This window comes from Emericellopsis atlantica (assembly GCF_019669845.1).
Source record: "Emericellopsis atlantica unplaced genomic scaffold F5Z01scaffold_6, whole genome shotgun sequence".
In the NCBI taxonomy this organism is placed as follows: Eukaryota; Fungi; Ascomycota; class Sordariomycetes; order Hypocreales; family Bionectriaceae; genus Emericellopsis; species Emericellopsis atlantica.
The window spans coordinates 85,992-98,376 of record NW_025764708.1 but is presented as its reverse complement, the minus strand read 5'-3'; the positions used below and the strand labels follow the sequence as shown (position 1 = coordinate 98,376).

Here is a 12,385-nt window from a genome sequence, read left to right as displayed (position 1 = left end):
GCTGGCAGGCACGGCATATGCTGGTGCCGAGTCTTAGTAGTGAACTTGAATACCATAGGTCTGGATCCAAGCACCGAAAGCAGCAAGTTCAACACCCAGAGCACGACTGGCAGTGCACGTCAAAAACACATGCACTGAGGCCAGGCTGCACGTGGATTCCGGCTTGGTATTTGCTAGGTGCATAGTATATTATACTGCAGCTGCTGATGGGAGGAGCCAAATCCCATCGTGAAAATGCAGGGTCCAGCCCTTCTCGTTTCCCGTGTCGTCATTGAGCATGGTCCAGTCTGACACGGCTCTTGTGCAAGCCGGCAAGGCGCGGCTTTTGGCCAATATTGGACCTCAATACCCGAGCATCCAAATGTAGAATTTCCTGGGGGTCGCAGATGATGTCAATGCCAGGATGTCAGCCGTGGATCATGAGACCACGATTGTGTAATCTACCCTTTTCGATATTGTAGAGGCGTGGTGGCTGATGAACATCGAAAGGACGATGAGCCAGTCCCCGATGGCAAGTTAGGCACAGCGGATTAGCAACTAGACGAAGGTAGTGCACCCAATCTAACTCCGTACATAGGAGAATAGAATGTCTGTTGAAAGACAGTTAGCAGCCACATGACTCGTAATGGATCTCGTGCATTGTGACATGATGAGAGTCGGTCGCCAGAAGATGGACCCGCCCCACCTCCTCGGTGGCCGGGGCGTCGCAGACTGAATGCGCGGTGTCCAGAACAAGCAAAGAGCCAGGCGAGAAACCAAAACGACAATGAGACTGGAGCGCAAGCTTTTGCCAATCTATCTATCTGTCTCGGCTCCTAATCATCCGCTATACTGCAGTGTAGGATGATGAGAGCGGAGCGAGATCAACCGTTGGCTATGCCAAGATGAGGGGGGAACAGATGTTCATCCACCTTCCCCAGTTTACGATGCAACTGGGGAATCTCGGACACTGATCACTCGATCAAGCTTATCGGCGACCGGAGTGGTCGAGTACTTTACCGAAGACCACGAGTACGTAGCCGCCGCGGCTGCATATCACCGAAAACCCCCGCAATGCGTCGCGGGGATTGCACCGAACGGACGCTGAGGCTCTGCCTGATCGTGCTTGGTTGGGGTTGCATGTGATGCGATCGTCTGTCTTGCTGTTGTGTCCTGCTGCTGCTTCAGCGTCGCAGAGGGTGCGCCGTGTCTTGCTCTTATCACCACCGGCTGTTGTTGCAGTGGCCTACTTTGGGACCTGCTGACAGGTCATAGCGCGAGAGGGAATACTGTACGGGATGAGCAGCTGCTCAATATTATTCTTACCAACTATCTTGAGTCTCGGTGACACCGCGACACCGAGTCGAGCCTAGCAGCCAGTTGCGTGGCTGGCGAAATGGCGGGATGCTAATGGCACACCCCTCGAGGCTGATATCGCGATAAGCGTGCTTCGTGATTGATTGCAGCACTTTTGATTTTCAGCTTTCCGGAAAGGTCTTTTGACGCTGAGGTTGGTGCGAAATGCCCAAGGTTCATGTAGTGAAGAATGCAGATGGATGGATTCAATGGACAAGGCCTGGCCCAGCGTCTTCAAGCGATAGCCTAGACGATAAACAGCCCACCACACGCCAGCTGTCATTGTTTGCTAATGGTGACCCCGACAAGGTTGGTTCTGGATGCTCCACGATGACCATTGTGAGATTTACTTATTGCGTAGGCAAAGCAAAGTTCTGCCCATTCCCCGCAAGGGAACGATCGAGCCTCTGATGCGGCGAGGCTTGCGCGGTTGTTCTTGGCTCAACGCGCCCGAGCCTTGTGTGGTATCTTGTCAGCATACTCTTCGCCTCCGCCAAGGCCCATGACTCTGGCTGCGGTCGCATTCGCCGAGAGTAATCATGACGGGGCGCAGTGCGTGGCAAGTAATCCGGCAGATTGGTGAACCAGACATGAGAGAAGCAGCGGATCAATTAATCAATCAGCTGTTGATTGTCCAAACTCAGTGCCAACCCATCATCATTATGGTACAACGAGGACAAGAAGATGACAGCTGCCATCGTTATCGTTGGGAGATAATGAGAGGCGCGCCTGGCCGCCGATCCTCCTGACGCACCCGACCCTCCTCCCTTTCTGAGATGGACTGACTGCACACACCCCCCTCCTCTACCTCCCCGCGCAGCGCAACAGGAACCGCCAGTCCGCCACCACCACCACCAACCACCACCAGCAAAGTCCTTCAAAAGCATCGAACCACCCTCCCGCCCGATCCCGCGGACCCTTGAATTCTCCTTCCCCTTATTCACCACATCTCACAACACACCGAGAACACAATCCTCACCCTTTCATCGTCGCCACCGAAGCACGCCCGGAAAATACAGTCGCGGGCGAAGGCACACTTACTACACTGGACAACCGCACACAGCCGAGAGAAGCAGGCGGGCCGGACACGGACGTCTCCAGCGCTGGTCGCATCATCACCACGACAACGACAACCACCACCGCCGACACCAATACCAACACCAACACCACATCGCCCTCATCATCTACCGTCAATCCCGCAACGTCCGTCGATCCACCTGCTGCTGCTGCTGCTCCCTCCACTTCATCAGCGTCGACGCAGAATCCAAACGCCAAGTCCACCACACAGACACATCACACCACCACCACCATGTCTGGCGCACAATACCACGAAATGAGCTGGGTGCAACCCATCGACATTGACGACGAGGACCTCACATTCGGCGGCAAGTCCCTGAGCGAGTGGCACGAGGAAGACCGTCGCCGCTTCAGCAGCGCTAGCTCGTGCTCGTCGTCACATCACTACGCCCACTCCACATCCTCACAAGACGAGGAGGAGGAGAGGAGAGGTCGTGAGCGCGTCCGGAGAAGCTACCATAACGAGAAGAAGAAGGCGCAGTAACGCCTTGCTTTCCATCCGCGAGATGGAGGAGGAGGAGGAGGAGGAGGAGCAGCGACTGGAGCAGGTGCCCATGGTCACCAGCGACGTTCAGCCCATGCATGAGGAGGCCAAGCGCTTAACTTAGAGAGGATCTTGCACACAAAGGGCCGCTCATTTCGTGCGGACCACCTTGCTTTGGATTTTCTGCATCATTCTTCTTTTACCCTGCATCCACCCATCCACCCACCCACCCGGCATTAGACACTCACTCATTGGGGACGGCGTTGTTGTTTTGGCATTTTCTTGTTCCTGCATTTCCTGGGCGGGAGAACCATTTTCTATCATGATACCACCGATCACTGTTTGTTTTGGGGCTTGGCTGAGTGCATGCAACTAGACTGTGCGCGCGCACCAGGACGCATTTTGAGCATGGGCTGGCAGGCAGCGCATGCTCACTGAATGGCAGAAATACCATGAATTACCTTCTGATTACCATCTCCTGTTGGCGTGACCTCGTGGCAATGAACAAATTCCCCAAAGCGTGATGAGCGCAAATTTCTCGCACAATCGCGACTCGTGGCTCTGAATCACTCCAGGACGATCTCCCGCCGGTCTCGGTGAGCAGCGCTGCAGCGCACGCCGCGGTCGCCGTGAGAGAAAAGAGTGGGTCAGCCTCAGAGTCAGTCACCAGACCGGCTGTCAGTGCCACCCCGTCGACGTCATCGACAGGCGGAGACAGTGAGAAATGCATGGTGGGATCATGGGAATCTGCCCTGCGCGCGTTCGAGGGGCAGCTGTCCTGACAGACATGTCATCCTGACGATACGATTGCTCAACATCCGGTTTCCCCTTGGAAAAAGGCCGTGGCTGTAGTAATGGCCGAGCCACTTTTGGCCCTCTCGTATCCTGTGATCACCGATACGACATGCTCGTATACTGCTAGCACTCAAACATCTATATGCCAATGTACCTATAAATTATCGTATGTGCTTGCCCATCGAGACCTAGTCTACAGCGTCCCCTGGGTCTTGTCTATCTGTCTTTACATATATGTCTGTCTACATTATCCAGGACTAGACTAAAAGTCCTTCTCCACTAGCCATGCGTCCTCAAGGCCGAGCTTGGTCTCGCCTAGCAGGTTGCAGTTCTCGTGGCCCCATTTGCGCCTGTACACCTCCCGCCCAGCTTCTGTCAAGACCTCGATGCCTTCGGCGATACCACGCGAGTGATAGTAAAAGGGTTCGCCCTGACCACCACGCTGACCGGTCTGCCACGTATTCCTGTCCCGGGAATGCTTGTAATGAAACATGTCGTTGGCCGTGGCTTGTAGTTTGTGAAAGTAGGCGAGGTCGGGCGACTCGTCCCGCTTGCTGACGTTCTGCTCCCTCCTCGTCTTCTCCTCTGGCGATGGCGGCGCTGGGTTCGAGTCGACAAATCGGACTGGAACGTTGGGGTCGCGGTATAGGGCGAGCAGGTTTTCGAGAGCAGCGCCGACGTCTGTGATGATGCCAGCGCGCGTGTCCTTGATAGACCACTTGTGCATATGCAAGCGCGTGTGCATGTCACAGTCGGTAATGTAGTACGGGATGAATGTGTCCCACCCGCCGACCTCGTCGTATGCTTCGCGGTTGACGAGCGTGAGGTGATCGTACGAGAAGAAACGGGCTGCCCAGCGATCATCAGTATGGATGGTGTGGTTCAGCTCCTTGAGGCATAGCTCGTATACGGTCTTGTACTCGGGATCCGTCGCGGGAGGCGTGTGCTCGTTGCCATCCTCATACGAAAGGACTAGAACGTCCATGTGCGACCAGAAATAGTATGGCCAGTCGTTCTCGTGCGCGAGGTGCGTGTAGAAGTTCTGTAGCTGCGCAAAGTTCATGAGCACGGGCGCCCGGACCACGTTGACGCCCAGTCTTTTCATCTCCTCGTGGTTGAAGTAATAGGGATTCTGCAGCGTGAGCTTGCCCTCGATGTTGGCCCTCTGCACACCCGTATTCTCCACGACGTATATCTGGTCCGCCGGCCAGCCGGCAGTCACGTAGGAAACCACAGCCTGCAACACCATCGGCCAGTTCCTGGTGAAGCCGATGAAGAGCGGGGGCTTGTAGTCCAGACCATACTTCTTGTGCACATCCTTCTTGGGCATGTTCCATTTCGGTATAGGCGGCGGTGCCTCGGTCGCCAAAGATGGGAATGGGTCTTTCACCGGGGGCGGCACCCATTCTGGTTCCGGTCGGTATTTCACCTCTGGTCTGTTATCCGCATTGGGGTCTTTGGGAGGCTGGCCGTCCCGCCAGAACGCGGGCTTGTCGAGATATTGATGCAGATAGTCTCGCGCTTGGTCTCGTCGCGGTTGGTCGGACGCGAGGAGTATAAATATGATGATGAGGAAGGCGAACGCCACGAGGAGCAGGCGACGGCTGCGAAAGAGGAACATGCTCGGTTTGGTGTGACCCCTTTTGGGGTCGACGTCGGTCGTACGGTTGGGTCGGGACCAGCGTCAGTCGAGGCGAGGTGTTCCAGGCGCGAGCCTGGGTCGAAGCGAATTACACCGAAGGCCAAGTGCGGTCTGATTGACGTTGTAATGTCGCGAAATTGCTGATCGTAGTAGAATCGCGGGGTCCGGCGGGCTTATCGCTCGGTCGCGTGGTGATTTGCAGTGATCGACGTGTCTCGGGGCATGTTTGGCCAGCCGCCGCTTGCTGACTGGACACTCCGGGTACCTAGGAATTGATCGAAGGACCCTTCCCTTTGGTTTCTGCCGTACTGGCAAGGTTGTCCAGGGCGATGCCGAGCTCTGTACAGACGATTGCGAAAGAAGTTGATGATGCTTCACTTCCTAAAGCTGGGCGAAGATGAGCTTACGCGCGCAAGCGACTTGCAGGACGGAGACTGTACTACGAAGTGCAGGGTATGTAAGCCAGACTGGACTGACTGGAAGCTGGAGGCTTGGCAGGCCTGACATTGCCGAAACGTCAGCCCTACTCCGTACTGGTTTGTCGCGGTGCGGACGCGGTTGCGTGTTGCCGTCTGATGTCCGTGCCCGGTGTGTGCAGCTGAAGAATGAGGCTATTCGCAGGGTTGCTTATCCATTCCCTTGCATGTCGAAATTTTCACACACGCATTCGTCTTTTACTCGCATTCACGCTTGTCCGTGCGCACATCCAAGGGTCGGGAGATTCAGGGCTCAGGGCACTGGCGTGTCACCGCCATCTTGATTCTAGCCTGGCTGTGGCATTCCAGCGGTAGCAACTGAAGCTTGTTTGCCTGCACCGTGCATGCCAAACGCGCGTTCGGTGCGGCTCAGACGATTGACCGTTGCTGCCAACGCATCGCAGCGCGCGTTGCGTGGCCTCCGAGTTCCAGCAAGTTTCCACATCATCGACAAAGCCCCTGATAAACAAGAAAGGCTATTTTCAGGCTCAGGCACCGGAACGAGATCCACGCATCGGAGACGATCGGGACCCGCCCATCGGACCTCGACACCGGCAGCGTCGGCCGAAAGTGGCATTGCACGGCTCTGTGGTGCCGACGAAAAAGTCATACATGCTGAAGTTTCACAATCAATGAGTTAGGAATTATTGAAACTGTGATACAGCTGCGAATTGCTACCGTCCGTCAGCCCGCCATTTGACTTTGACAGCCAGGTCAGCAGGCTCGTCTGCTGCTCGCCAGCACGCCAATCATGACCTGTATTCCTCTTTGGGATGCGAGTCGAGATGGATCGAATGAATGTGATGGCTGACGCCACTTGTCTCGGTCCTGTGCATCCCGCGAGTGACAGCACCTCTGGCAGCGTTTTAGCGCAGCACCGCTCGGATTCTGCCCTGTTGGATAAGGTAGACAGACCCTGATCGTGGACGTCGTTGCTCGATGGTGTGTAAAAGTCGTCGTCATATATGAGCTGTGGCAGTGAGTACCAAGCGCGGCACGAAATACGTCCCACGCAGCAGATACGTGGGATTGCAAGCAGGTGATTGATCCCATGCTGAGGCGCCCACGTACTATGACAGTCCATCCGGTGCCGGACAATCCGTCGCCAATGATGGACGATCATTGATCGCTATCTCACCTTGGGCCAGCGCGGGCGGCAGAGACAGAGCTACTGCAAGCCCCCAACTGCCGACATTCCCACTGCCCTCACTGCCATGCCCATGGTGATCACCGCATCATCGCTGTACAGTAGAACAAACAGGTTGTGCTCCTGCGACAGCAATTCCAGCAACACCCGCCTTATCCGTCCAATGCCCCGTCTACTGTTTGACGACTGGATTGGCGTCTGCAATGAATGACATATCAGGCCCAGCGAGGCCCACTGATTTGGGCATTCCTTTTTTTTTGTTTTGCTCTCTCTTCTCAGTCAGTGCGCCAGCGCAAGGCTAAGCTTTCTCGTGCCGCACTTCATTGGCAAGGGTGCTTCCGGGCGCTGATCGGGCATCCATCACCTCGCGAGCGTGGAGCTTGCTAGTCATGCACCTAGTAAATCTCTCCTTGATGATTTCACAACCTGCTTATTAGCATTACTATATTATAAGGAGATCCTGCCCGACCCTGGGCTAGTCCCCGGCCCCTCCCTTTGTTGTGGCATTGAAAAGCCAACGCATCCCATCCAGCCTCACCCAGCTGCCAGTCCCTTGTCCTAAGACAAAGCAACGCCATCAAAGGGTCATACAACCGTGACATTGACGCATCCACCGCCGTTTGTCTCGCATCACCACCCTCGCCAGCCTTTAATAGTCCACCGACGCCCACTCATCTGGCGTGCCCAGTGAATAATCACTCTTCAACTCCAACAACAGCATTCGCCAAAAGTGCCAGTGCCCCACCACAATATACCAAAATGTTCAACCGTCTTCGTCGAGCATCTTCCTCCTCCGTCGAGAGCGTACCGACACCTGCTCGCCGCCATTCTCTCGCCTGCGAACCCGACCATTCATGTGAGGGACTCAGCGCCAGCGGCATCAGGCAACTATGGCGGTGCATGCTAGAGCTCCAGGAGCGATATGGCTGCTACCACTCGGCGAGGATTGATGTCGCCATGGAAGCCGGTGACGAGGGTGTGGATTATATGCGTACGTTTCGCTCCCATGGTTTACAAGACAAACACCAGTACTGACTCTGCGTGAACAGCCAACCGCTTCATCATCGACACCCTGAACAACTCGGTCATTGATTCTCTGCCCGAGGAAGGCTGGGAGCTGCTGGACAAATGCCTGCACCCCGAGTCCTCCCTCAAGAAATGAAATCCTCGACCACTTCTATAATCAACACATCTCCCCTTTCAATACTTTGGCTATTTTTCTTCCTTTCACAGCTGGCATTTTGGGCGTTCAAAGCATATCCCTTGGGACACACTTCACTTCACGGATACCCCCTTTTACTCATCGCTCTCACCGCGCTACTTTATTTACAGCATACATCTTTATAAATTCACAACCATACCTACTTATTCTTCTGGCACAGCGTCCACTACAATGTGACCTTCATCAGAGGGTGATTCTGGCCGCCCATGTAGCGACACTGAATCTGCATGCTCCTCAGCACGCGGGCCTTGACACCCTCATCCTCAATGTCCTGGCCCATAAACCCGCCATGCGTGCTCGTCAACGTGTACGGCTGCAGGATGGTCCACATACGCAACAGCTCATCCGCAGAGAGCGGTATCATGTTTGGGATGCTCCACTGAAAGGTGAATGTGTTCCTGTTCGGCGGCGGAGGGACGTGGCTGGTGTCCTCGCCGAGGGCGTTGACCGACCAGTCGCCGAGACCGGAGGGCGTGGTGAGGATCGTGTCGGCAATCAGCAATCGGCCTTGCCAAAGCAGGACTAGGGACCCGGGAAAGTGACCCCCCATCTTGATCACCTTGGTGCCAACGATGTCCGTCTCTGTTTCGGTGATGAGCTTGCGATGCGCACTCGGCATCGTCGTCCAGGAGGCATCCTCCGCCGCCACGTACACGGGACACGCAAAGGCGCGCGCCCACTGGACGTGCGTGGTGTAGAAATGGGGATGGCTGATGACAATGGCCTGGAGCCCGCCCATGTCCTTGATCCTCTGGATGGTGGCCTCGTCGAGCAGGGTGATGCAGTCCCAGAGGACGTTGCCCTGGGGCGTCCGGACGATGATGCATCGCTGGCCTATGCCCACCTGCGGCACCGTCTTGACAAAGACGAGCCGCTCGTCGCCCTCGTACGCCTCGAATTGGTTGTGATGGGACGCGCTGCAGATGGCCTGCAGCGTGGTGAACGACTGCCCGGACCGAGGGACGTATTGCCTTGCGTCATCGCAAATGTGGCATGACTTGATCTGCAGCCGATCCGTCGCGGGGAATTGGGTGCCACAGGTCGAGCAGACGAGGAACTGGGACGAGAGGCTAGGGTCATAGGGCTCTGGGTATTCCATATTGCTTTCTCTGGACTGCGCCTGTTTTGGGCATATCCTGCCGAGGTTTTGAGCCCTTGATAGCTTAAATAGATGCTGTTTTGCTGACAATTCAAGTTGATTGCGCCGGCCTCGGCAGCCACTGAGCCAACCCCACGTCAACGACTCCCCACACGAGGGGTCACCCTCATAGTGACTTTAGGATCTTTGTAAGCACAGAATTGTAAGCGAAAACGTGTACTACGTATGACATGAATTACTTTTAGCAAGGCATTTGAATACATACTGCCTCTGATGCCCCGTGTCCTCCGATCACGGTCACAAGTCACCCCAACTCCATGTCGCCCTGTCCCTAATCCCTAGCATGCAATAGACTTTTACCATGCCTCCCACATTTGGCTCCCCATGGCAATAATACGGTTGAAAAGGTCGTCTCTTATCGTGACGGCCGTCAGTTGGAATTCCTCACCCGACTTGGTTCGGATAATCATGCCATCCACAATCTCCTTGCCCGTGGCCCAACCCACCATCAGCTTGCTCTTCCAGCCCAGACCGCCAATCTTCTTGAGGTCTGAGATGTCGGCAATGGCGACCGTCCAGGCTGGGTTGACGTCGTCGATGCTCGCCGTCCAGCTGAGAGCTGGCGTTGTCGCGTTTGATGTGATGTACGCATGTCCCTTCTTACCTCTGCACCGCGCAGGGAAGGTGACTGGGCCCCTGGGAGGCCACGAGTTGGAGCCCTTGACAGCACCAAGACGATTCTTGGCGTGTTTGGCGCCCACCTTGGCTTTCGCCTTGTCCGCTGTCAGGGCTGTTTGGATGCCGCCCTTGGCAGTACCCTTGAGGAGGTTCAAGATTCGACGCCCCTTTTTGGGTTTTTGCTTGCCCAAGTCGTCGTAGGCATCGGCACCGGCGACGGCACCCTCGTTGGCGTCCTCCTCGGGTGGATTCTCGCTTGGTTTCACGGCGTGATCCAACTCCTCTTCGGTGACAGCTTGCCTGGTGTCAGCATCACTCAACCCACGTGTTATGGCATGCGTACCTAGATGATCGAGATCCTGCCCAGCGGTTGGATGAGCCTCGACAGGAGGAGGCACATCGGACGCGGGAGGAGGCGGGATCGGAGCTTGGTTCTTCTCGCCGATACGCAAAAGCGTGACGACGAGCTGAACATTGGTCGGGATGCCGCGCAGAACTGTGTGGCGCAGTTCCAAGTACTTCGACCAGTTAGGAACCTTGTCGTGTAAGAATCGGATGGCGGGTGTCATGATCGGATCACCGAAGAATCCGAACCCAACAGCGAAGCCCATCCCCTTGAGGAGCATGTACGACGTTGTAAAGTACGATCCGACGAGCATGGGTAGCAGGCACGCGGCAAGGGTCAGACGCGGCCTCTGACGAGGGAATGGGGGAGTTGCGTTTAGAGCATTGCCAAAGCGCTCCCACGTGTCGACAAAGTCTGCCATGGCATGCATCACTGGCCTTGCCTGGCTCCAAACGGCGCTCGACACAGGTTCCTTTGTGCGGTCGTGCTCGTGAGTCGATTCATCGCCATTGGACTTGTCCCTCGCGTGCGCGACATCAGCCGTAATCTCGGTCGGGTCGGGGGCATTGTTGCTCTTGTCGTGCTCCGGATCGCCTTGTGGGTGTTTGCCTGCTGCGGTGCTGATCACCAACTTGATGACACGTCAGTAAGAGCGTGGTCGGAAAGCATCAAAGAAGAAGTGTCATACGCCAGAACATACAGTAGAGATACTGGTGACGAAACTGTGCGCCTCTTGCTCCACGGCTTCGCCTTCGTGCTTTTCCGGAGCGCCAGTCATGGAGTCATCCGAACCCAGAACGCCGGCGGGCGGCTTCTGCAGGCCTCCTGTGTTTGTGTTGATCAGAGATGGCGGCGCTGGTGGAAAACAGTAGCTTCGGGATGGTGGGTACACAATCAAAACCATCAAGAACCCAACGATTGTCGGTACCAGGATATCCAGCAACCAGGCAAGAGCGTAGACGCCCAGGAACGCCCAAGTCCGCTTCTGCTCACGCCATGATCTGAGGCGGACAATATGCTTCCAGAACGAAAGTAGACTGACAAGGACGACCATGTACATCCTCTCCAATTGCGCCCTCAGCTTCTCGGGTGAGAACTCCTCGCCGTCTGCAATGTTCATGTCCAAGTTGGCCAAGGGTGGTTCCTCGATACTTTTCACATGGAATATCTGCTTGTTGAATCGTCGCACCAGCGTCCACAGCTCCTCATTTTCAATGCCCCCCACGAGAGGCTTTGGTATGCCTTCATCGTTCCACCCCAGATTCTTCACCTCTGTGTGGTCGTGGTCCATCTGACTGACGCCTTGTTCTTCTGTTTCCGTCGAGATGGCCTCCTCAGCTAGTGCATGGCTAGCTGTCGGATGGTCCTCCTCGTGCTTCTCCACGATCTGAGGCTGCTCACCCGCTGCGGCGTCGTTGGTAGGTGGTTGAGAGAGGATAGGGTCAGGGGTGGCCTGGTCCAGCCTTGATGTTGCCATGACGGGTGGGCAGATTGCTTGGCAATCGCCAAACTGTTGGCTCACGTACAGGCAGCTGCAGCAAGGTTGTCCAGGTTGTCCTTGGCGATGTTGTAATGTACTCAGACGTTCGATACGGATCTGGGGGTATGCTGCGGGAAGCTAATAGTGAAGTAATGAGTGCAAAAGCACAATGACAGGATGGCGCTTGTTGGCATTTGATGTGCACGGTTGCAGTTGCCATTTGACGCAACCAGCAACCAACTCAAGGTTTACGACCAGCTACGTCACACTACGAGACTTCAAGTTGGTTACTAGTAGTGATATAGTGGGGTTATGTGGCTGCTCTCTGCGTAATATTCGTCAGATATCGAGTTGATCGGATCGACAGCGAATGCAGCTCCGCCAAGTATTGTGGATTTTCAGCCTCATCCTTGATGTGATTGTGAACTGAGGTCTGGCCGAACTGTCGAACTGAGTTAGTTCACAGGCGCGGAGATGTGGAAGACGATGACCTCATTGGGCTCTGGCTGCTTTGGCGGGGCAAGTAGCTACTTAGTACTCAGTGTGAGTTAAACAAAACACGTGATGAGGCTCAATCAATAAGGTACCAGCCGCATTTCATGCG

At 55.5% G+C, this 12,385-nt stretch overlaps 5 protein-coding genes across 5 annotated transcripts; 2 read left to right on the top strand and 3 right to left on the bottom strand.

Annotated features, from left to right (window-relative positions):
* Nucleotides 1–1,665: 1,665 nt before the first annotated feature.
* F5Z01DRAFT_734548 (uncharacterized protein) lies at nt 1,666–2,944 on the top strand (the record flags this gene model as incomplete). Its single annotated transcript, XM_046266758.1, has 2 exons — nt 1,666–1,674; nt 2,399–2,944. 2 exons carry the CDS (start codon nt 1,666–1,668, stop codon nt 2,894–2,896), a joined length of 507 nt encoding a protein of 168 aa, XP_046120466.1. The 3' UTR covers nt 2,897–2,944.
* Nucleotides 2,945–3,953: 1,009 nt separating this feature from the next.
* On the bottom strand, nt 3,954–5,312 carry F5Z01DRAFT_634122 (uncharacterized protein; the record flags this gene model as incomplete). The annotated part of the gene is made up of 1 exon (XM_046262023.1): nt 3,954–5,312. One exon carries the CDS (start codon nt 5,310–5,312, stop codon nt 3,954–3,956), a length of 1,359 nt encoding a protein of 452 aa, XP_046120465.1.
* A 2,217-nt stretch (nt 5,313–7,529) lies between these two features.
* Nucleotides 7,530–8,298, top strand: F5Z01DRAFT_476827 (uncharacterized protein). The gene is made up of 2 exons (XM_046260036.1): nt 7,530–7,947; nt 8,006–8,298. The coding sequence occupies exons 1-2, from the start codon at nt 7,716–7,718 to the stop codon at nt 8,116–8,118; spliced, it is 345 nt and encodes a 114-aa protein (XP_046120464.1). The 5' UTR covers nt 7,530–7,715; the 3' UTR covers nt 8,119–8,298.
* Nucleotides 7,845–9,515, bottom strand: F5Z01DRAFT_476910 (beta-lactamase-like protein). The gene has a single exon (XM_046260037.1). The coding sequence runs from the start codon at nt 9,275–9,277 to the stop codon at nt 8,345–8,347; it is 933 nt and encodes a 310-aa protein (XP_046120463.1). The 5' UTR covers nt 9,278–9,515; the 3' UTR covers nt 7,845–8,344.
* Nucleotides 9,516–9,633: 118 nt separating this feature from the next.
* Nucleotides 9,634–11,778, bottom strand: F5Z01DRAFT_671795 (uncharacterized protein; the record flags this gene model as incomplete). Its single annotated transcript, XM_046264736.1, has 3 exons — nt 9,634–10,250; nt 10,299–10,932; nt 11,002–11,778. The coding sequence occupies 3 exons, from the start codon at nt 11,776–11,778 to the stop codon at nt 9,634–9,636; spliced, it is 2,028 nt and encodes a 675-aa protein (XP_046120462.1).
* Nucleotides 11,779–12,385: the final 607 nt, after the last annotated feature.